Here is a 26,348-nt window from a genome sequence, read left to right as displayed (position 1 = left end):
AATGTAATTAGCAACATGGCCTCCATTGGAGAAAAATTCACAAATGGGTGGCTGCCATTAAGTTAAACAATAAACAAAATGCTGTCAGAAACATAATGGTAAAAATTATTAAGCTAGACAAAATGTTCAGAGAAAGAGGTAGTAATACGCTCAATATTAGATTCTGCATGTGCCAAAACCTCATGACAGTATCACAGTTTTTTATTTGGACTTTTTTTCTGTTTTTATAGAAGTTATGCATTTGTTTTTCATTTAAATGTTTTTGGATACAAGCCATTATTAAAGGTGAAAAAGGTCTTACATTATTTACCTTTATTTCTTTACACCAGCACAAGCTTCATTTTAAATAAAGGAATGTAGACTTTTTATATCCACTAGAGTCAGTGAACCAAGGAGCAAAATGTCATATACTTAATTAAATTAGAACCTCTTAAATAAATTGAAGTATAAATTTTAAAGCAGTTTTGAGGCTGCTCACTTTCTATGTTCTATCTGCTTAATGTAAAATATAAAGACTAAAGAAAACAACTTATCTTATTGTACTGATTGTTCTTCCTAGCTTTAGTTATGATTTATTCCTGCACCTTTAAGAGGTAACTGTAGGGTGAGTCATCAAAAACAAATCTTACAGTAAAGCATTACATTAGTCAAAAAAAGAAAACAAATGTACATACAAAACATTTGAGTGGACTGAGCCACTCTAAAATTCAACTTAGGTTTGTATTTGACAGTATCATATTCTACTGTTATTTGCATAATTCCCCCACTTACAGAATTTTTTTGTTTTTCATGTTTATTATTGTTATTAACATATTCCTATATCTTTAATCCAAGTTAAAAAAAGGTATTTCATTCAGAAACAGACTAGTCACAATACATTGATTCTAAGGTATTCATGCAGAGCTAAATAGTTTGCATGTTATCAAACGCTCATACCAGAAACCAAGCTTCTGTATTGCACAGACTATAATGTAAGTGTAATGAAATTAAATTATATTCTAAATTAGACCAAGTGCAATAAAGACTTCTTGCATCAATTCATTTTTGCTAAAGATCTGCTGAAAGTATAAAGGTATGCTAAAGATATTTATGCAGCAAGCTTTTAGAAGTGCTTTACCAGCCCATAGTAACCAGTGTATTGTTCTGTACTTCTACTCCTTCTCCTGGGGAAGCCACTTAAATTCAAATGGCACAAAATTCCTGAACAAACATCATGAAAGCCTGCTCCATCGCTGGGCTAACCCTGGAGACACTGGAACATTTTGTGGAAAAGAGTATTATGGCAAAATTAGATTACTATCATGAAATATCCTTTCCATCCCCTCCAGGGGGAACTCATTTGGAGCACCTTTAGCTATAGGCTCATTTCTCCACCTTGTGCTAAGAAGCACCTCTGGTGATTTTTTTTTTTTTTTATCTGCTTCAATCAGGCAATTTATTGCATACTCCCGACATCCCAGACTAAATACTTGAACTCTTTAAGTTCACTTGTATTCATTTTGCTCTTTCTGCACAATGTGTATTTATTTATTTATTTTATTTATTTATCTGTCTATTGATTGATTGTTTCATTTGTCCTGTTAGTCTGTATCTTTGATTATTATTTTTCTGTTCTGTATATATCTAAATTTCCCCTTGGGATTAAGAACAGTTATCTAATCTGATCTCTTATATGCAGTTAAACTAAGATATATAAATGTTATCGTCAGGTCCTTATCACAAAAAGCACTGTTTCAACTCTATCACAGCTTGTTGTCCTCGTTGGTGGTAGGTGTTGGGGTAAACTTTCAGGCTACAGAGATCAATTAGGGGAATCAGACTCTCTTGCTTGTTCAGTAGTAGACAGTGTTGTCTAACCTCATGAAATATAGCTCTGTGAATCATGCCTGTCAACATTTTACTTGATACATTGATTGCTTCTGCATAATTTGACCTTTCTTCAGTAAAAATTGCACACAGACCATTGTAATGAGGTTTCTTTTTTTACTTTTATATCATCTGGCTTATTTAAAAGGGCAGGCTAAGTAATGGGATGCATTATGAAACCCCTGGAAGTAGTTGCAAAAGAGAGAATTTAAACAAAACTGAGTGCTATTATGAAGAATGCTGTACATCCTCCTTCTGATACACTAACACAGAGTATTTTCAGACAATAAATGATTCAGCAGAAGTGTGTCAAGAAATGCTACTGGGGCTCCTTTATACCAACAGCAATATGCCTGCATAATGCCTTAGTTTGACTCTGAATGTCAAGTCAGACGTTTTCTTCCTTTTTAAATTTTCTTCCCTTTATAGGCATTCTGGTGTGTGTGTGTGTGTGTGTGTGTGTGTGTGTGTGTGTATATATACATATATCTGGTGTGTATGCGTGTGTGTGTGTATATATATATATATATATATATATATATATATATATATATATATACATATATATATACATACAGTGCATCCGGAAAGTATTCACAGCGCATCACTTTTTCCACATTTTGTTATGTTACAGCCTTATTCCAAAATGGATTAAATTCATTTTTTTCCTCAGGATTCTACACACAACACCCCATAATGACAACATGAAAAAGTTTACTTGAGGTTTTTGCAAATTTATTAAAAATAAAAAAACTGAGAAATCACATGTACATAAGTATTCACAGCCTTTGCTCAATACTTTGTCGAGGCACCTTTGGCAGCAATTACAGCCTCAAGTCTTTTTGAATATGATGCCACAAGCTTGGCACACCTATCCTTGGCCAGTTTCGCCCATTCCTCTTTGCAGCACCTCTCAAGCTCCATCAGGTTGGATGGGAAGCGTCGGTGCACAGCCATTTTAAGATCTGTCCAGAGATGTTCAATCAGATTCAAGTCTGAGCTCTGGCTGGACCACTCAAGGACATTCACAGAGTTGTCCTGAAGCCACTCCTTTGATATCTTGGCTGTGTGCTTAGGGTCATTGTCCTGATGAAAGATGAACCGTCGCCCCAGTCTGAGGTCAAGTGGTCTCGTGGCCTCAGAACCCCTATAGATTTTTTTTTTTTTTTTCATCCAGCCCACTGGATTTTTTTTTCTGTCCTCCTGGCCATTGGACCTTACTTTATTCTTTGTTAGTTAGTATTGTCTAATCTTATTTATATATATATACAGTGGTGTGAAAAACTATTTGCCCCCTTCCTGATTTCTTATTCTTTTGCATGTTTGTCACACAAAATGTTTCTGATCATCAAACACATTTAACCATTAGTCAAATATAACACAAGTAAACACAAAATGCAGTTTGTAAATGGTGGTTTTTATTATTTAGGGAGAAAAAAAAATCCAAACCTACATGGCCCTGTGTGAAAAAGTAATTGCCCCCTGAACCTAATAACTGGTTGGGCCACCCTTAGCAGCAATAACTGCAATCAAGCGTTTGCGATAACTTGCAATGAGTCTTTTACAGCGCTCTGGAGGAATTTTGGCCCACTCATCTTTGCAAAATTGTTGTAATTCAGCTTTAGTTGAGGGTTTTCTAGCATGAACCGCCTTTTTAAGGTCATGCCATAGCATCTCAATTGGATTCAGGTCAGGACTTTGACTAGGCCACTCCAAAGTCTTCATTTTGTTTTTCTTCAGCCATTCAGAGGTGGATTTGCTGGTGTGTTTTGGGTCATTGTCCTGTTGCAGCACCCAAGATCGCTTCAGCTTGAGTTGACGAACAGACGGCCGGACATTCTCCTTCAGGATTTTTTGGTAGACAGTTGAATTCATGGTTCCATCTATCACAGCAAGCCTTCCAGGTCCTGAAGCAGCAAAACAACCCCAGACCATCACACTACCACCACCATATTTTACTGTTGGTATGATGTTCTTTTTCTGAAATGCTGTGTTCCTTTTACGCCAGATGTAACGGGACATTTGCCTTCCAAAAAGTTCAACTTTTGACTCATCAGTCCACAAGGTATTTTCCCAAAAGTCTTGGCAATCATTGAGATGTTTCTTAGCAAAATTGAGACGAGCCCTAATGTTCTTTTTGCTTAACAGTGGTTTGCGTCTTGGAAATCTGCCATGCAGGCCGTTTTTGCCCAGTCTCTTTCTTATGGTGGAGTCGTGAACACTGACCTTAATTGAGGCAAGTGAGGCCTGCAGTTCTTTAGACGTTGTCCTGGGGTCTTTTGTGACCTCTCGGATGAGTTGTCTCTGCGCTCTTGGGGTAATTTTGGTCGGCCGGCCACTCCTGGGAAGGTTCACCACTGTTCCATGTTTTTGCCATTTGTGGATAATGGCTCTCACTGTGGTACGCTGGAGTCCCAAAGCTTTAGAATTGGCTTTATAACCTTTACCAGACTGATAGATCTCAATTACTTCTGTTCTCATTTGTTCCTGAATTTCTTTGGATCTTGGCATGATGTCTAGCTTTTGAGGTGCTTTTGGTCTACTTCTCTGTGTCAGGCAGCTCCTATTTAAGTGATTTCTTGATTGAAACAGGTGTGGCAGTAATCAGGCCTGGGGGTGGCTACGGAAATTGAACTCAGGTGTGATACACCACAGTTAGGTTATTTTTTAACAAGGGGGCAATTACTTTTTCACACAGGGCCATGTAGGTTTGGATTTTTTTTCTCCCTAAATAATAAACACCATCATTTAAAAACTGCATTTTGTGTTTACTTGTGTTATATTTGACTAATGGTTAAATGTGTTTGATGATCAGAAACATTTTGTGTGACAAACATGCAAAAGAATAAGAAATCAGGAAGGGGGCAAATAGTTTTTCACACCACTGTATATATATATATATATAATTTTAATAAACTTTTCTTTTTTAATCTTGTAAAGCAGTTTTGAGTGGCATCATTTGTATGAAAACATGCAATATAAGTAAATGTTGTTGTTGTTGTTCAGTCTTTTTCTCTCTTCTCTCTGTCTTTCTTCTTTCTCTCCATTCTTCCCTCAAGCTTTGTCCGCTTCCTCCCAACTCTGGCTCCTGATTGGAGTGAGGCGGCTCCTTTTATTCAGATCCTGGGAGTGCTCCAGGTGGCTCATTAATTGATCCTGGAGTCATTCCCAGGTGTGGTGAAAGCCCAAAGTAGAGCACTGTATTCCCCCTGGTGGCCCTCACGGAACCCAACAAGGCTATGCCAAACTCCAACTGTGTGTGTCTGTCTATCTGCCTGTCTATCATTATTGATTTTATTCTTCTCATCTGTAGCACAGGTGCTTCTTTTACCTGTGTAACCTATATGCAACAATGAAGTACTGGCCTAGTAACTTTTTTTTTCCTCTTTCTCAAAGATCTCTAATGTTTACCATCAATAAACATTACACTTTGTAATCAAAATAAGCTATATTACACTGGTTCTCAGACTCAGACACATTTCATCAAAAAATGAAAGTAAAGAGCCAGAACTTTACTATCCCTCAAACAAAATTAATAAAGATCAGTGCGGCATGGGAAGCCCTTTACAATTCTATCACCTATGTGAAGGTTAATTAATTTCGATATTTTATGGCACGCAATAGATTCTGGCACTTGGGACCATTAACAAAATATCAGAATATATTTATTGAATTGTTCTTTTGATATATAGTGGCTGACTAGAAATGCAAAGACAGCAGTGCTGACAGTGCATTAAGCAAAGATTCAGTGATTAATATAAGAAATAGTCAGCAGAGATCTTGTCTAATTGAAGATAAATATTTTTACTTGAACCATGGTCTGAGTACTAAAGCTATTATAATCCTGTTCATACTTTAAATTAGGAGGTTCCCTGGTTAACACTCCTACCCTAGGAGTTTACTGAGATTTGCTTATTCACACATAGTAGGACACCCTAGTAATCTCTGGGGACAGTAGCATTCACACATGAAACTCTTATCCCAGTTAAGTGAGCAGGGATTCTGAATGATGTGCAAAAGGTCCATAACCACCAACTTGTTTTTTTTTTGTCTAAAAGAGAATATGTGCCAAGAATGAAAGACTTAAAAACAATTGAATCTAATATGAATAAGCAAACTCATATGCTTGTGTATTTTTACAGTTTTTGAAAGCTGCAAAAAGCTAGGTTTCACAGCCATTCAAGCTTTGTCGGTGTAAACTAGCAGCTGTGAAATGGATGGTACAAGGCAGGAGACAGCAGGTGTCAACAATCCCTAGGGGGAGAGAAGCTTCCTTATTTAAGAATCCATTCATTTTCCAGACATTTGATTACATCTTGCCTGAAGAAGGGGCCTGAGTTGCCTCGAAAGCTTGCATATTGTAATCTTTCTAGTTAGCCAATAAAAGGTGTCATTTTGCTTGGCTTTTCTCTACATTCATAATGGCTAACACGGTACAACACCCTAGTACTCCAGACATTTTTTAAATTGCCAACAGTACCAAATAAACTTCTAAGATATGATCAATCTACATTTGTGTTTAATCGCCCATACATTTTCATGATTTACGTTAAAATTGATACGCTTTTATCAAATTGCCATCACCTTGGTTCAGAAGTACAGCCAATACATTAATAATGTTGCATATGTCTATTAGTGCTTAATTTATAAATTATTTACATGTGACTGCAAAGCCCCATTTCCAGCAGCCATTACTCCTGTACCCTGATATTAAACTCTCTTAGCTCATCATAATCATGTTTAAATAATAATTAGCTATTAAAGAAATCTTTGCTATTGTATTTTTACAGTGGAATCCAGTTATTCGGCTAAGTAAAGCAAAAAAATTGGTCTTTCCTTTGTTTACAAGGTACTGGCATTCCTACAGCTCATTCCTGTGTTCATAAATGTTTCTTGGGAAACAGTGCAGTGTGTTGTTGTTGACAAACGTAATCTAACAAGAATAGAAAAAGAAGTGGAAGGACTAGATACAAAAGAGGATAAGTACAATATAGTCTCCGTTCTGAGAAATGGATACCTTACAGGTCCTCATTTGGCTCCATCCTTAAATAGTACACGCCCAATACCAGTGTCATCTATAACAGTGAAAAGAAAAGGTTAAATTGGTCAAAAGAACAAACCATTGACAGTGGATTTTTTCTTTGCAGTTCTGAGTCTAAGACCAGCATCCTAGAGTCATTGTTTCCAGAAATGGCATGTCCATCCATTCACCTTCCAAGCCTGCTTTATTCTGAGTAGAGTCACAGGGATTCAGGAGCCTCTTCCAGCAAACACAGGGCACAAGGCAGGAACAATCCCTGGGCAAGGCACCAGTCCATCTCAGGGTAAACAGACACGCACACATACTAGGGCCAATTTAGAATTGCCAGTCAACCTAAACTGCATGTCTTTTGACTAAGGGAGGAAACCCAAATAGACGTAGGAAGAACAAGCACACTCCATGCAGGGATTACCAGGGACATGAACATCAGCTCCTTGTTGCGAGCCAGCAATGCTACCACTGAGAAATGGTGTGTGAAGTACAGAATCAATTTACTGCAGCAAAGCATATTGAAGCTTGAATTTCTCATCCACACAATATTAACATTGGGTCCATCCTCAATCCAGATATCAGTTGTGGATCTCATGATGGTAATCTTTGCACTAACCTTCCTGTACAGCAGAAGCTGAACTGTTTAAACAAGGAAAAAAACTATTGCCTGGTAAGCAGCTAATAACTTGGCTTTAGTTAATCCCATGAGCATTATAACCCCACATTCTCTATAGCTGACTATGGTTGCTTATCAGATGCAGTGAATTCTATAATTATTCTCTTTGTCTATGAAGTTTCCTTTTTCATTCACCAAGATACTGTTGCAAAGTCTGGTGAATAGTGAGTTCAGTTTTGCACTGTTCAGCAATAGTAGTCAAGTCAAAGAAGGCTTTGCATCACTGTAGGTTAATCCTTTTGGGATTAATAAAATTAATCTAACCTAGTCTAATTGATTTCTAGTGAGAAAATCTTGGCCATTGACAGCTCATTTTACAATTTTACATTATATGTTGCCTGTGCTATATGTCTAGGATGGTTTGAAATCTAAGTAATCAACATAGACCTCAGCATTAGCATTGGCAGCGCACCATGCAATACATATGTCTTTGTTACATGCCATTTGGTATTGCATTCCATTAAAGCAGTGTTAATGTTTTTGATGCACTACCTATTGGAATGACGCATCCAATGCCTTTTATTACTGAAAATGTTTGTGATGGCTATTTTTTGGAATGAGAGAGACATAATAACCATATGGACATACATACAGACACTTATCCTTTTATTAAGGTGGATAAGGTCAGTATTGAGCCGTTTGTTGTGATTACATACACATTGTAAATTAGTGTATACAGTACATGTCATATTTAACAAAAAACACACCTGTATTATGAAATTCAAAATAAGTCCACCTGTGTGCAATAGTCTTCCTGCATATTAACCTTTCACTCTTCCTCCAGGGCGTGGTTTCATCTCAAAAGACCAAATCACAGTAATTATTTGTGCTATGTGGTTGGTTTTGTTTTGATTTATTTCCGTATTTATGTGAGAACTCACACAAGCGAACAGAAAATGTATCCTTACCATGAGAAAAAAAGTACCAGGAATATGCAATTAAATGCTTATTTCCAGATCCCCTATTTTGTCACAAACATGCATCAGAAATGCAGAAGGTCCAAATCAACACTCAACAACGGTCTTGGCTTGAAAAATTGATGTATTTGGTAAGTTTTTAAGATTTTCTTTCTTATACCCTCCATACCCTCTTTCCTGGCACACAATTTTCACTTCACATAGTACGTTTGTGAAGAAATAAACACCGAAGTTATCCTTTAAGGTAGAGGTTGATGTTTGTGGTTTTGCTTTCTTCATATTCGTAGAAGAGCCTTATTAATACACAAAGTTCTTGTTAAATGTTCATTAAATTTTATTGATTAAATTATGGGGTCATTTATATTGAAAACAAAGGAGCTTTGAATGTTAGATGACTTTATTTAGTAAATAACTATCAATATTTATTGCTAACTATTCACTTCCTGTCTTTCGTCTATTGTTCAGATTTGAAAGAGTGAAAAAAATCCAAAAAGCTGCAAATATTGTATAATCGTGTGCACATTTAAATATAATAAATATCAACATATACATGTGTTCAGTTATGAAGACATACAGTCAAAGTAAAAAGTATGTGAACCCTTTGGAATTATCTGGTTTAAAGCATGAATTGGTCATAAAAAGTGATCTGATCTTCATCTAAGTCACAGGTACTGATATACACAATGAGCTTAAGCCAATGACACACAAAAAATTCTACTCTTTCATGTCTTTATTTTACAAATGCATTCAACGTACACAGTGGTAGTGGAAAAAGTAATTGATCCTTGGGATTTAATACAGTGGACCCTTCACTTACGAACTCAATTCGTTTGCGAGGGCTGGTTGTAACTCAAGTTGGTTGTAAGTCAAGACTATTTTTCCCATAAGAAATAATGGAAATACCCATAATGCGTTCCGAACCTCCCACAGCAACACTTACTTAACCTTTTCATAATAAAAAAGGGTTGCATAATGTGCATAATTTACCAAAACACCAATACTTTTTCTAATGTCCATCCATCCATCCATTTTCCAACCCGCTGAATCCGAACATAGGGTCACGGGGGTCTGCTGGAGCCAATCCCAGCCAACACAGGGCACAAGGCAGGAACCAATCCCGGGCAGGGTGCCAACCCACCGCAGGACACACACAAACACACCCACACACCAAGCACATACTAGGGTCAATTTAGAATCACCAATCCACCTAACCTGCATGTCTTTGGACTGTGGGAGGAAACCGGAGCGCCCGGAGGAAACCCACGCAGACACGGGGAGAACATGCAAACTCCACGCAGGGAGGACCCGGGAAGCGAACCCAGGTCCCCAGGACTCCCAACTGCAAGGCAGCAGCGCTACCCACTGCACCACCGTGCTGTACTAACCAAAAAGTTATAAAAAGTGCCTAGCCTACCAGAAACAACAATTTCATACTGTACTCACCATTTAATTTGACATCTTTGGGTTGCAGGAAGGGAGGAGGAGGAGGAGGTGGAGAATGAAATGGAAGGTGGTTATTGTTTGGAAGGAGCCTCCTTATACAAATCTTCGTAAAATTGTCGCGATGGTGGATTTTGACATGCTGTACATATTAGCAAGATCGGTCACACGAACACCATTCTCATTTTTCTGCACAATTTCCTTCTTCGTTTCGATTGTGATCACTTTCTTTACCTTTGTTACCTTCTCTTCCTTCCTTAGCAATTATCAAAAAAATTATATAAATCACTGCACTGACCGAAGTTATGTCCACAAACACATGTATCTGGGCTCCGACCGACGCTTACGAACGCTCTTGGCTGTTTGTTTACAATCGGGCAAGCGGATACACGTGACCACATTCAGGTCGTAATGCAAGATGTTGGTCATAAATCAAAACAAAAATTTTGGTCGTAAATCAAATTGTTCGCATGTCAGGCCGATCGTATATCAAGGGTCGACTGTAACTGGTTGACCCTCCTTTGGCAGCAATGACCTTAACCAGGCGCTTCCTGTAACTGCAGATCAGACCTGCACATCGTGCGGGGGGAATTTTAACCCATTCTTCCCTGCAGAACTGCCTTAACTCTTCCATATTCTTTGGTTGTCTTCTGTATATGGCTCTCTTCAAGTCATTCCACAGCATCTCAATAGGATTGACATCTGGGCTCTGACTGGGCCACTCCAAAAGGCGGAGTTTGTTCTTCTGAAGCCATTGTGCTGTGGATTTGCTGCGATGTTTGGGGTCATTGTCCTGTTGCATCACCCAGCCTCTTCTGAGCTTAAGTTGACAGACAGACAGACACCCTCACATTATCCTGGAGAATTTGTTGATAAACTTGTGAATTCATTTTCCCCACAATGATGGCAAGCTGTCCAGGCCCTGATGCAGCAAAGCAGGCCCAAATCATGATGTTCCCTCCACCATACTTTACTGTAGGGATGATGTTTTGATGTTGATATGCAGTGCCCTTTTTACGCCAAATGAAGTTCTGCTTGTTCCTCCCAAATATTTCAATTTTGGTTTCATCACTCCACAAAACATTTTCCCAGTACCATTGTGGAGTGTCCAAGTGCTCTTTTGCAAACTTCAGGCGTTCAGCAATGTTCTTTTTTGATAGCAGTGGCTTCCTTCTTGGTGTCTTGCCATGGACTCCTTTCTTGATCAATGTTTTGTGTATAGTTGACTCATGAACAGAGATGTTAGCCAGTTCTAATGACTTCTTCAAGTCCTTTGCTGTCACTCTACGGCTCTTCTTTACCTCATTGCTGACTTTGCGTTATGGGGTCATCTTGGCAGGGCACCCACTTCTAGGCAAAGTAGCCACAATACCAAATTGTCTCCATTTATAGACAACTTGCCTAACAGTAGACTGATGAATATCTAAAATCTTTGGGATGACTTTGTAACCCTTTCCAGCCTTATGTAGATTAACAATTCTCGATTGTAGCTCTTCAGACAGCTCTTTTGTGCGAGGCATGATTCCCATCTGGATATGCTTCTGGTCAAAAGCTCAAACTCAAACTTTATAGTGTTTTTTATCAAGTAATTCTAGGCCACACCTCTGAACTTCATTAAATGGACTCCAGGTGTGCTAAATTCTGACTGCAATGAGCATTTTAAAAAGTCATTAGCTTAGGGTTCACTTAATTTTTCCAACCTTCAGTTTCACAGTTTGAATGGTTTATTCAATATGGTCAAAAATTCTCTTAAAATCTGTGTGTCTTTAGTTATAGGAGACTGTGTTTGTTCATTATTGTGACTGACATGAAGATATGACCATGTTTTATATGGGAATTAGACATAAATATAGATAATTCCTAGGGGTTCACATACTTTTTACTTTGACTTTATTATTGAATATGATATTGGTTACATGATGGTGTCTTTAACATTTTCTGCATTTTCTTGTTTGACAAAGGCAATTATGAATCAAGCATCCTTTCAAATTCCTCTTTGAGTATCAGTTTCATATGTGATCTGTGGACTGTGACCAAACAACATTTTGTTGTCGTTTTGATATCTTCTGCAATATACATTGTTTTCTAGGAGGGGAAAAAAGGTTTTGTCACAGTACTTTATTCTGCAGCTATTATATTGCAAGTGATTACTCAGCTTTGATCTTCTATATTAAGCAACTCTCATTCCAGGTCTTGTTTTGTGCTATTTTCAATTTTATTGGAGTTATTTTTTTGTGGGGTTTGAGAAATAAAATGGTATAAAAGCTGCTTATATCAAGTCACTTGGATAAAACCTCAAACTCAATGTATAAATAAGACCATTTTATTTGGTGTCTGTGGCAGAAATCTTCCAAATCTGTTTGAAATAAGTAATCATTTTTGATTTTTTGGAATTTTTGGTTACTAATTACAATTTACCTCTGTTAGAGCAGTTGTAGTGCAGTGATTTATCATTTTCATTTTTTAAGCTACTGCCACGCTGACATACACAAAATGTACCTACTTGCTCTTGAAGCCTTCCCTGCCTTTGTACTTGGTTAGTTAACTTTAGTATAGACTGATTTTAACAAATGACTAAGTAGCAGGCAACACACCACACACCAAACCCTGAAAGGCTGCTAAAGTGTCTCAACTATATAGCCATTTTCTGTCCTGATTTTTTTATTTTTGCTGTAAAAATGTTTTTGATAAGAATGAACTGGAGACTAGTAGGAATGTTGAAATTTAAAAATAAATCTGAATGAATATGTGATATTCAATGACTTTTATTGACTTACTAAACATATTGAAATAGCAAGTTTTAATGACTATTTAGATGTGCATAGAGTCTTTCCAAACTCCTCTAAGTCTACCTAGAGATAATGTAATAGATGAATAATCCAGTAGAGTGAGGTGTACCTATTTTTATTCTTTTAAACTAATTACAGTTCATTTCTGTAGTAACAAAAAACATTAAAGAACTCATGAAGGCAAAAATAAAAAAACAGCAACCAAAGATGTCTGTTAAAGTAAATGTTTCATATTCCTTTTCCAGAACAGTTAAAAAAAAAAAAATCAACCCCCTCCCTTAAATGACTAAAATTTTAAATCTTGCATATAAATCTATTGCAGGCCTTTTTTCTGAATTTGGTCCTCTGTTTTGTGGCATTTTTCTTGTTAGTTGCACTATATATGATTTAGTGGTAGTAATAGTATTGTCATGTGTATAGGAATACTGCACATATCCTAATATGTCATAACTGACAAGGGTAAAGATCACAAACATATAGGAAATCCATTCAGTGCTTAGCTTTAATGCAATGTGTTCCATTAGTGGTTAAGGCAGAACCAATTTATATGCTAAGTACACTAGAGTTTAATTAGGATTATGTTGTGTCAAAATGGGTGCTTTTCTCTTGCTTCACTATGGTGACTTTGTCAGCTGTCAGTTGTCTGTGTGGAGCCTGTCATCTCTCCGAACAGATGAATGTGTAGCATTTACCCATAATTTTTCATAGCAGCATTTAAACTGTCTTAAGGCCATTATAAATTAGGACATGAAATGTTGCTTGCTTAGTTTTAATTATTTAAGATCCTGGCCTCTTTGTGATTACTTGATTTCCCAAAGAACTTGGAATACTGATGCAGATACTTTACAGTCAAGCAAATCAGTGTGTGCGTGTATATATATATATATTATATATATTGTGTGTGTGTGTGTGTGTGTGTGTGTATATAATATATCATGCATGTATGTATAGGAAATTTGGCAAATCATTTGGAATAAATGGTAGGTATTTTATGTTGACAGCGTTGTTAGTTTTTGGAAGAAATAAAAAGAAATAATGTCATTCCAAAATAACTTGTTAGCAAATCTGATCTCACAGAAACAAATTTTCAAGCAATGTTTTGAATTCAAAGTTCAATAAACTAGGATGCAAAAGGCCTAAATGTTCTAATTTTGTGAGTAGACTTTTTATTATCATTTAAATGTCAAATACAAAAATAGGTCAAGTAATGTCATTTTGGAGAATTTAAACAACAAAAAATACTAATACATCACCAATTGTCATCGATCAAGCCTCATGAGTTAATAAAACAAGTAGATTTAGAGGGATACCACCCAGTAACAGGCCCCATAAGAAAAAAGAGTAAAGGAGTAGATTGAAAAAGAAAAAAAATCATACGTCAAGAGCAAGGTTTGTACACTGGATACTTGAACCAACTTTTACTATTGACTTCCACCTTCCAATATTTTGGCTAGATGACCAATTGAACCATGCCTGGGAGAGTTCAAGTAAAATTATTTAAAGAATTAAGATTTCTAAAAAGTAAAACAAAAAGAGACAGTGAAGGCCAAAATATATTTCACAAGAAAAACTTAATTTTACCTGACCTTCTTGGAGGGGATAAACAAACACATTACTCATTTGGTAGATTTGTTAACATGATCTGCTGGACACATCTGTTTTGCTGAAGACCTTATTTTATCTTCCTTCATAGAGTAAAAAACATCTATCATAGCACCTTAATCTTTGTTTACCTAACATGAAAGAGTTCATCTCCTTCAGTCTTTCCTCGGAGCTTATAGCCTGCAGTTCTAAAGTCAGTGTAGCAACTCTTTCACACAATATTTGGGTTAACAAGACTAACAGTCCCATTACCAATCCCTGAGGACCCAACATTTCAGATATCTTTTCTCCATAATCTTAACTGCTGTGTTCCATCTAATTTTACACATGTCTGCTCATTGCCACTTATATTCCTTCATGAGATACCTTACTAGATTTTTGTTGCATCCCCATTAAATTCCAGCATACTAGTCAAACATAATAACCTCCATCTAAACCAATGTCAATTATTCACTAATGAACCTGTATTTAAGATGTTTGGGTCCATCAATTAATCAATTAATTTTACTGTGGTATATACAGTATTAACTTGTTACAAAGGTTGGCTCATACACTTTTTATGGAATACGATTGTGTTTGCCAGTCTTTAATAATTTCTCCTAGGAAGCATAATTTTATTTAGGAAATTTAGAAATATCTTTCCCTGCTCTTCCTTCATGTATTTCAATAGGCTGGTTATAGTATAAATAAAATTATGACATGCTATAGTCTGTCTCCTCAAAACCTGTAAGTGTTTTGAGTGATTGGGTTGATACTTGCAGACTTTGAAAAAAATGTATGAAAGAATTTTGATGGCATTCTGTTTTCAGCTTTATCTACAAAAAATAGCCTTTGCTAAGGAGCATATCATACTTAGGCCTTAGGGCAAGATGTGCATCTTTGAGTCAAAAAAAAATATTTCTCTTATTTATTATTCATCACATTATTCCTTTTCAAAGTAGAATAGAGCTCAAATGTATTGGTCCACTGCACATGTCCAAACCAACGCAATCTCTCCTCTCTGACTTTGTCTCCAAACCGTCCAACTGACTCTCTAATGTACCCATTTCTAATCCTGTCCATGTCTAATGCAAATTTAACATGTTTAACTCTGCCACTTCCAGCTCTGTTGCCTGTTTTTTGGTCAGTGCCACCGTCTCCAACCCATGTAACATAGCTAGTCTCACTACCATCCCACAGACCTTCTGTTTCACTCTTGCTGATACCTGTCTGTCGCAAATCACTGCTGACATTCTTCTCCACCCATTCCACCCTGCCTGCACTCTTTTTCAACTCTCTTTCACTATCCCCGTTATTCAGTACTGTTGATCCCTAGTATTTAAACTCATCCACCTTCACCAACTCTACTCCCTGCATCCTCACCATTCCACTGACCTCCCTGTCACACACAAGGTATTTTGTCTTGTTCCTACTGACCTTCATTCCTGTCCTCTCTAGAGCATATCTCCACCTCTCCAGGGACTCCTCAACCTACTCCCTACTATCACTACAGATCACAATGTCATCAGCAAACATCATAGTCCATGGGTAGTCCTGTCTAATTTTGTCTGTCGACCTGTTCATCATGATTGCAAATAAGAAAGGGCTCAGAGCCGATACCTGATGTAATCCCACCTCCATGCTGAATGCATCCGTCAGACCTCACCACTGTCACACTTCCCTCGTACATATCCTGTACAACTCTTACATACTTCTCTGCCACTCCCGACTTCCTCATACAATAACACAACTCCTATCAAGGCACCCTGTCATATGCTTTCTCCAGGTCCACAAAGATGCAATGCAACTCCTTCTGGCCTTCTCTAAACTTCTCCAGCAACACCCTCAGAGTAAACATAGCATCTGTGGTGCTCTTGCTTGGAATGAAACCATACTGCTGCTCACTAATCATCACCTCCCTTCTTAACTGAACTTCCACTACTCTTTCACATAACTTCACACTGTCGCTCATCAGTTTTATCCTCCTGTAGTTACTACAGCTCTGCACATTCCCCTTATTCTTAAAAATCAGTACCAGATCAATTCTTCTCCACTTCTCAGGCATCCTCTCACTTTCCAAGATTCTGTTAAAGAATCTGGTTAAAAACTCCACTGCCATCTCTCCTAAACACCTGCATGCTTCCTCAGATATGTCATCTGGACCAACGGCCTTTCCATTCTTCCTCCTCTTCATAGCTGTCCTTACTTCCTCCTTGCTAATCTGTTGCACTTCCTGATTCACTATCTCCACATCATCCAACCTTCTTTCTGTCTCTTTCTCTTAATTCATCAGTGTCTCAAATTACTCTTTCCATCTGCTCAACAAACTCTCCTTGCTTGTGAGTACGTTTCCATCTTTATCCTTTATCATCCTAAACTACTGCACATCTTTCCCAGCTTGGTCCCTCTATCTAGCCAATTGGTATAGGTCCTTTTCTCCCTCCTTAGTGTCCAACCTCTCATATAACTCATCATACGCCTTTTCTTTAGCCTTCGCCACCTCTACGCCTTATCTCCTTGTACTCTTGTCTACTTTCTAAATTTCTCTGACTATCCCACATCTTCTTTGCCAACCTCTTCCTAAGTATACTCTCCTGTACTTCCTCATTCCACCACCAGGTTTCCTTTTCCTCCTTCCTTTGTCCAGATGTCGCACCAAGCACCCTTGTTGCTGTCACCCTTACTACTTCTGCTATAGTTGCCCAGCTATCTGGCAACTCTTCAATGCCACCCAGTGCCTGTCTTCTCTCCTCCCTAAAGTCAACCTTGCAGTCTTCCTTTTTCAACTTCTACCATTTGATCCTTGGCTCTGCCCTCACTCTTCTCCTCTTCTTGATCTCCATTGTTGTCCTACAGACCACCACCCAATGCTGCCTAATTATACTTTCCCCTGCCACCACTTTGCAATCTTCAGTCTCCTTCAGATTGACCCTCCTGCATAGGATATAATCTACCTGTGTGCATCTTCCTCCACTCTTGTATATCACCCAATGTTCATCCCTCTTTTTAAAATACGTATTCACCACAGCTATGTCCATCCTTTTCACAAAATCTAGTATCATCTGACCTTCTTCATTCCTCCATACATACCCATCACCTCCTTATCCCCTCTGTTCCCTTCACCAACATGTCCATTGAAATCTGCTCCAATCATCACTCTCTGTCCCTTGGGTACACTGTCCATCACTTCATCCAGCTCTCTCCAGAAATCGTCTTTCTCATTCATTGCACACCCAACTTGTGGGGCATATGCACTAACAACATTCATCATCACAGCTTCAGTTTCCAGCTTCATAATCATCACTCTGACACTCTTTTCATCTCCAAAACACTCTTGACATACTGTTCCTTCAGAATGATCCCTACCCCATTTCTCCTCCCATTCACAACATGATGGAATAATTTGAATCCACCTGGCCTTACTCCTCTTCCATTTAGTCTCTTGCACGAATAATATATAAACCTTCCTTTTCTCCATCACATCAGCTAACTCTCCCCCCTTACCAATCATACTGCCAGCATCCAAAGTTCCTACCCTCAGTTTCACTCTCTTTACCTTCCTTCTGTCCTCCTGCCATCGGACACGTCTTCCCCCATCTTCTTCTCCTTCTTCAGCTAACAGTAGCCCAATTTCTGTCAGCACCCTGTTGGCTAACAGTACTGGTGGTGGCTGTTATTAACCTGGGCCTCGACTGATCTGGTATGAAAATCTGTATTGTCCAAATATTGATCTGGCAAAAGTTTACACCGGATGCCCTTCGAAACACACTGGTTTGTGCATCTTCTATGGCTGGGTTATTACATTTCTATATTATTTCTAAGAATATCCCTTTTTTTCTATGGCTCTGAATATAAAAGAAAAATCTTTTTATCCAGAACATACATCTCTGACTTTACCACCAGGTTCTACATATCATAAACATTAAAAAGGAATCTTTCATTTTTCTGTCCTTCTCTGACATGACTAGTGTTTGTATTTTATTATTTTGTATTATTATTAAATTCATTAAAACATAACAGCAGGGTTATTTAAATTGAGTTATACAGCAACCTGTGAAAATTCAAGTTATTGTGATTTTGATAATGCAGACATAATACTGTTAAAAAACTATTCTAAGAGCATTTTATGTGATAATTTCATTTTACGCTTTTATCTTTTTTCTTGCTTTATTGGTTTTCTTTAAGTAAATGTATACTATACAGTACTCTGTGGGTCTTTATTGGTACAGTAATGGATTGTTCTATATACCTGTTTCTTTAAGTATCTCCCTCTCTCCTGTTTTTTCCGGCCTTGTTCTGTTGTATACTAGAAGGTGTGAATTACCTCTGTGTGAGTGAAGAAGAACCATTTCAATCTACTGATTCCCACTCTCACCCAGCAAATGCCTTAACAGGATCAAGTGGCATTCAGCAGTGTACTATTGCTCTAGTCCATCAGTGTTGAGGCCCCCACACTTTAATTGAATATCGAGACTGCCTATTGTGTTTCTAAATATAGCAAGGCCTCAGTGGTAGCTTACATGTTAGCAGATTATTATCCTGGCAGCAAGACTGCTTGGCTGAGATACGACTTCTGTCTCTGCCTGTACTCTTGTGATGTTAACCAGATAACTGCAGCTCTGTAGGAGAGACACTGAGCTGCTTAGTAAAATATGTGTTCTATTCTCATAATTAACTCCTATAAAATCCACTTACCTTGTTTATTTACCATAAAACAGAGTAGTTCTGGCATATTGTAAATAAACCAAATTTAAAAAGGAGATAGAATGTAAAATTCATATTGTATATACTATATGAGAATGAAGGATGCATTATTGCAGTGATTTTCACTTCTGTGTGATTGGAAATTCCAGGCTTCTTATTTTTGTGGTGACCTCCAAACACAGTATTAAAGGCAGCAGTTTTAATCTTTAAGGTTCTCAGTCCTGGGGATCTGATGTATATTTCCCTTATACTTTAAACCGTGCAGTGAGTAAAGATTATAAAAGGTATATTTCATTCTGCATAAATGCCACAGCATAAACAAATAAATAATATTCCAAATCCCAGCTGACATGCTCAGTTATTATTCATGCAGACACTAATCAGTTTAGGTTGTTCTTGATTGTTAGCAAGTAGCTAAAATCTGCCTGCAGCAAAATAATCATATAATATATTTACCCTTAAATCTCTTCAACTATGCTGCTCTATTTTTTCCCCTTCTTTATTGAGTACTGTCTTACTGTAATAAATTAATGCATTTAAAGAGCATGAACAAAGCCACAATTTTCTTTTGATGGATTTAGCTAGAACTGCAATTTATTCTGTAATAATAATATTCGGTTTTTGAGTTGGAAAAACTGAAGTGTGAAAATGTTCTGATTGAGATGTCTTGCATAACCTAATGTATTTCTTGATATTCATATGACAAAGGGCAACAATAAAAGGAGGAAACCTTAAATAATAAGTATTTTTTCCCTTTCATTTGCAGTATGTATTCTTTTTTGATTTTTAGAGACTTGTTTACTGTTTAATGACCTCTTGGGCACAGCCATCAGCAGTGTGTCTGTCTGCGGAGAGAGTGTCGACCTTGTCGAGAGGTTTACTTACCTTAGCAGTGACATTCTTGTCTTTGGTGACTCTTCCTATGAAGTCGGTAGACAGATTGGGAGAACATGGAGGGGGGCATGAGGTCACTTATGAGGTGTGTTGCACTCCCAATATCTGTGCAAAAGCATGAAGTTCAAAGTCTTTAGAGGCCTGGTGCTTCCTGTCTTGCTATATGGTTGCGAGACATGGACGCTATCCTGTGACCTGAGATGAAGACTGGACTCCTTTGGTACTGTGTCTTTCTGTAAAATCCTTGGGTACCGTTGATTTGACTTTGTGTCGAATGAGCGGTTGCTTATAGAGTTCCGAATGAGGCACATTACTTGCACTATGAGGGAGAGTCAGTTACGGCACTATGGCCATGTGGCGCGATTCCCCGAGGGTGATCCAGCTCATAGGATCCTCATTGTTGGGGACCCAAGTGGCCGGACCAGGCCAAGGGGTCACCCACGTAACACCTGGCTGCGGCAGATAGAAGGTCATTTCCAGAGGGTGGGACTGGACCACGTGTCTGCCTGGGGGGTTGCCAACCGGAATCCCGAGCTGTTTCGTCATGTGGTGGATGTTGCACTGTACCAATGCATGCTTCCCAACTTGACTTGACTTGACTTGTTTACTGTTGCCTGTGATGCAAGGTCCAGCTGTAATTTAGTTTGCACCTTTACTTGTCTTGGCCTCTTTTCATTTCACTGTAAGTTATGCAGCTGTGAGCCACATCCTATTTACTTATTTTTTAAGAGGAGAACACATGGTGAAGCAATTTTGACAAGTGGCCTTTTTGTGAATGGTCACTCAAAACGGTCATTTGCACTTTTATGGATTACGATTTCAGCCATGGCTTGCTTTAAAAATATTAAATGCTGGATGGAGTGAAGCTCTTTGAGATTAAATTGTAGCAGCACGGAACTCATGCTAACTGTCACTAAAAGCTCTGCTTAAGAAAATGAACTCCTCACTCACTCTAGGTCATCATACTGTTAGAAATTCATCTTCTGTAAGGAATCTATTCATTTTCAGGCCAAATGTCTACATGACCATCATCATCTAATTCTTCCATGTGAAGCCTGAAAACCATGAGGACCGATTTAGATAATTTATATTAGGTAGAATGCCCAGTGGGTGCTGGACGGTCTCGTGGCCTCGGGACCCCTGCAGATTTTTTTTTTCTCCAGCCCTGTGCAGTTCTTTTGTTTAATTTTTTCTGCCCTCCTGGCCATCGGACCTTACTTTATTCTTTGTTATATAGTATTGCCTATTCTTATTTTTATATTTCTATTTTTTATAAACTTTTCTTTCTTCATTTTGTAAAGCACATTGAGCTACACCATTTGTATGAAAACGTGCAACATACAGTGGGGCAAAAAAGTATTTAGTCAGCCACCAATTGTGCAAGTTCTCCCACTTAAAAAGATGAGAGAGGCCTGTAATTTTCATCATAGGTATACCTCAACAATGAGAGACAAAATAAGAAAAAAAAATCCAGAAAATCGCATTGTCTGATTTTTGAAGAATTTATTTGCAAATTATGGTGGAAAATAAGTATTTGGTCACCTACAAACAAGCAAGATTTCTGGCTCTCACAGACCTGTAACTTCTTCTATAAGAGGCTCCTCTGTCCTCCACTCGTTACCTGTATTAATGGCACTTGTTTGAACTCGTTATCAATATAAAAGACACCTGTCCACAACCTCAAACAGTCACACTCCAAACTCCACTATGGCCAAGACCAAAGAGCTGTCAAAGGACACCAGAAACAAAATTGTAGACCTGCACCAGGCTGGGAAGACTGAATCTGCAATAGGTAAGCAGCTTGGTGTGAAGAAATCAACTGTGGGAGAAATTATTAGAAAATGGAAGACATACAAGACCACTGATAATCTCCCTCGATCTGGGGCTCCACGCAAGATCTCACCCCGTGGGGTCAAAATGATCACAAGAACGGTGAGCAAAAATCCCAGAACCACACGGGGGGGACCTAGTGAATGACCTGCAGAGAGCTGGGACCAAAGTAACAAAGGCTACCATCAGTAACACACTATGCTGCCAGGGACTCAAATCCTGCAGTGCCAGACGTGTCCCCCTGCTTAAGCCAGTACATGTGCAGGCCCGTCTGAAGTTTGCTAGAGAGCATTTGGATGATCCAGAAGAGGATTGGGAGAATGTCATATGGTCAGATGAAAAAAAACTCTACTCGTCGTGTTTGGAGGAGAAAGAATGCTGAGTTGCATCCAAAGAACACCATACCTACTGTAAAGCATGGGGGTGGAAACATCATGCTTTGGGGCTGTTTTTCTGCAAAGGGACCAGGATGACTAATCCGTGTAAAGGAAAGAATGAATGGGGCCATGTATCGTCAGATTTTGAGTGAAAACCTCCTTCCATCAGCAAGGGCATTGAAGATGAAACGTGGCTGGGTCTTTCAGCATGACAATGATCCCAAACAAACTGCCCGGGTAACAAAGGAGTTCAAATAAATTCTTCAAAAATCAGACAATGCGATTTTCTGGATTTTTTTTTTCTTATTTTGTCTCTCATTGTTGAGGTATACCTATGATGAAAATTACAGGCCTCACTCATCTTTTTAAGTGGGAGAACTTGCACAATTGGTGGCTGACTAAATACTCTTTTGCCCCACTATAAATGCATGTTGTTGTTTTTGTTTCATTCCTCCTTTCTTATTCAACGTATGTAGATTATATTACAAAAATGACTTACTACCCACCTTTTACAATTTGTTCATTCCTTTCTGATACTCATCAAGTCCCTCATTAGCATTTGTATCAGGAACCTATTCTTTATCCTTGCTCCAGGTAGGTCACAATTCTGTTACAAGAGTCCCTGCTCAGACCCTTAGCAGTGAGCACATAACTTGTTCTGTTAGATCTTCATTTGCTCCTTGGTTCTTTTAGTAATGAATACAGAGTAGCTTTGCTAACCTATAAAGCTGTAAATGGTTAACACCAGACTACATCAGCAACCTCCTACAGTTTTACAGTCCTGTTCATCCACTCTGGTCCACTGATGCTAGCAGCCTTTTTTGGAGTTAAACTAACCCGTGGGTGACAGATTTTTCAGCTCTATTATACCCAGACTTTTGAATCGCCTTTTCAAAAGAATTAGATTTGCCGACTCAAGTCATTCTTTTAACTGGCATCTACAAGAAAGCATTTAGCTTACTGTGAGATTCTAGCTAGCCCTTCCTCCTGGTTCACCATGTCTATCCAAGTATTTGTGATTATATACACAGTATCAAAATGATGTTATTTGTTTATTGTCATTAAGGATTTTATATAATATTGCTTATTGCTTTTTGTGTTGTTGTAGAACTTTGGGTTTCATGTATTTATCTTTTAGTTGATGTTAAATGCTTTGATATTTGGTTATATCTAGTGTCATTCATTGAGTTTTTTTGTGCTGCTATTCCTGTTATATCCTTTTGAATATTTCCAAAATGATTTAAGTATCAGAAAGGGGGCAAATAAATAAAATATATTACCATTATTATTATTGTTGATGTCACTTTTAAGTTCCTTCTATGTACATTTTGTCAGCTATCTTAAAGAAAAATTAAATTTTTTTGTCAAGACTAGGTTGTTTCACCCCCTGCTCGTTTTGCTCAACTCAATCCCCATCCCCCCCGGCCTGCTCTACACACTAACCACTTTCCGTCTCTGCTGCTTGCGTTGTGAAGAGGGGGGCTGAACGCATTCCAAGGAGACGTGGTCGCTTCTCCGACACCCCCTCTTAAATAGTAATACAATGGGAAACAAATAGTTTTTTTTTTTTTTTTTTTTACCTCCTCTTTACTCGATCAGCTGCTGACTTGCTGCTGCTGCCGTGCCGCGTGATCTGCATCTTGTGCGGCGCACTTCTGTCATATTACCTATGTCCGTATTTTCAATCTCTTTTCGCTTTTACCTTTTCATCAGTATTACATTGAGTTTTGATTCCATGTTTGGAATTACATCGTGACAATGCAACGTATAACTGCCCGTGAGTGAATATCATAACCACGCAGGACTTTTCCAAATCTCTTTGCATAAGCTCTTGTCTCTCTGGGCTTCCGGCTTCTGGTTACATCGCTTGGCACGAAGACTCATCTTACGGGATGTGAAAGTGTCTCTGAGACAATCACGTCTTGTCTCCTTTCAAGATTTTCAAGAAAGTTTCATTGATTGGGATTTCTTTTTTGTCCAGATTTATGTGGAATCCCATTTATAGCTTTTCACTAAATTGCTACTGTTAATAGCAGTCACTTTGACCAAGATACTGCCTGGACTTAGAATAGATTTACATGTGTATCTTATATGAAAATTTAATTTCTAGTAAAATTGTAATACAATTATTTTTTGAACAAGTTTTATAGCAGACTTTATGTCCAAGTGCTTGCCATTTAAGCGTTTTACTTAATTGTACTTAACTCGAATGGATTGCTTTTGTTGTTATGTTTCTACTGTAGCTTTATTTCTGTGTTTTACAGTGTTGTGCACGAGGACTCATCCATAGAAGAACAGTCACAGGAAAATGAAAACCACACCATACCCAAGACGGTGGAATTTAGAAATTCAGCAGCAACAACTCTCTTCTTACCAAAACGAATGCAACAAAACATTCTTGACTACAGAGAGAGGCATGAGGCTTTTCTCCGGCTTATATATCATGATGCTGTAGGAGGGTTTAACCCCTGGGATATTGTAAACAGGTCAGTTTTTCCAAAAAAAATAAGAATATATTCTGAGAGATTTGAATGCCTTGATAAAGAAAATGAAAACAACATTGTTACTTAACACTAGAATTACCAGAGACAACGAAAAAACTCGTAAATCCAGCCCACCTTAAATCCCTTCGCACCTCTCCATCAGTGTCTTTTGTCTTCTAAATGTGTTGATAAGCCCAAGCAGCCTGCTATACCATCCCCCCCACCACCTCAGAATGGGCAAGAAGTTCTCTCAGTTCCTGCCTTGATTGATTATCTGGTAGTGAACTAGCCAGAATTGTAAGGGGATATAATTTGATGTTTGTTTTGTGTCTACAACAATCTATGTAAACACATTGTTAAAACAGAAACGTTTTTCATGTTTTAGTAATAAATAACAAAATGTAGACATGAACTGTATAATGTGTGAAGGCTGATGGCCAAGTATCAAATAAACACTTTCACAAAAGGTGCAAGTATAATACGACCGCTTCCGTGGTGTAGCGGTAAGATCCGCGGACTTATAAGCCGGAAGTCATGAGTTCCAAAACGGATCCCTGGCAAATTTACCATTTTGAGTAGTGAGCTGCTCTTATTGTTAACATTATACAATAAAAATATATATTTGATTTGTGTCTGTAACAGCCAGTGTACATTTATAGTACTTGTAAAAGTTAGTGTTTTTTTTTCACTTTTATTCTCTCAGTCACGATCACGATACAACACCCCACCCCCGCCCCAGATCTGACACTGTTAGTTTTTATCTAAAACTGGGATTAACTGTAGCTGTGAGTGGTGTTTTGAGACAATGGAACTGGAAATTCTCTGATCTGGAGGGATAAAAACTGATACACAAACGCTGGTGAATCTGCCTTCTTCGTATCTCACCATCATTTGAATTTTTTTTTTATTCAGTTTTATTGAGTGTTCCTGCTCACGCTGAATTAGTATGCACCTTATGGTCCATGATGTCAAAGCTGCACTGACAAAAAACACAGACATATGATATTTGGAATAACTCATTTTAAAAAGTACAAAGTACAGAAAAGTCCTGCAGAATCAATCTGCTTCATTTTGAAAGAATGTTGAGAGTACTGCCCAACCGATATGAATTTTTCAGTCCTATAACGATTTTGATATATGGTCAGAAAAGATGATTGATTAGCGATACATAGTGTATTGATATTGCTGTTGTGTATTAGGTGTTTTTTTTTTAAATAAACCCAAAACACAGAGACATCTAAAGTTTGTCACTTTCTTTTAAATATACTCTGCAGGTGGCCTGAGCACAAGCATTGAATTGTTAAATCGATGCTTATAAAGATAATAATAGTCCATGTTGACTTAAATATGAAGAATAAACCTTACTGATTAAAAGTTTTTCATATTACACACTCTCATCTGACATTATATGAAGTAAGAATTAAGAGATTTAAACTACAGGATTAAGAGATTAATGAATGATTTATTAAATAAACAAATGCATGGGCATATGTTCTAAGAGATGTATTCATTAATTAAACTTCAATATTTTTACCTACACATATACTATTTAATGAACAGTATTGTTATACATCCAGGTGTGTGCTTGCCATAAGCTTATCCAGCTTTCTTTTTTACCTTTTGAGCTTTTAAACGCTTTACCAGTTTTATCTATACATATTAATAAAAGGCAAAGCCCTCACTGACTGACTGACTGACTGACTGACTGACTCATCACTAATTCTCGAACTTCCCTTGTAGGTGGAAGGCTGAAATTTGG

The 26,348-nt window shown here is 37.9% G+C and overlaps 1 protein-coding gene across 1 annotated transcript in view; it reads left to right on the top strand.

The window, feature by feature from the left end:
- The window catches only part of kiaa0753 (KIAA0753 ortholog), a 103,754-nt gene that overhangs the window by 67,877 nt on the left and 9,529 nt on the right, over positions 1 to 26,348 (top strand). Inside the window, exon 18 of the mRNA XM_028806636.2 lies at positions 24,371 to 24,592. Within this exon, the coding sequence (XP_028662469.2) occupies positions 24,371 to 24,592 (222 nt within the window). The remainder of the gene's footprint in view (positions 1 to 24,370; positions 24,593 to 26,348) is intronic.

Source organism: Erpetoichthys calabaricus, chromosome 8, assembly GCF_900747795.2.
Source record: "Erpetoichthys calabaricus chromosome 8, fErpCal1.3, whole genome shotgun sequence".
NCBI lineage: Eukaryota > Metazoa > Chordata > Cladistia > Polypteriformes > Polypteridae > Erpetoichthys > Erpetoichthys calabaricus.
Note: the sequence above shows the minus strand (reverse complement) of the source record. Positions and strands in the feature narration are given on the sequence as shown.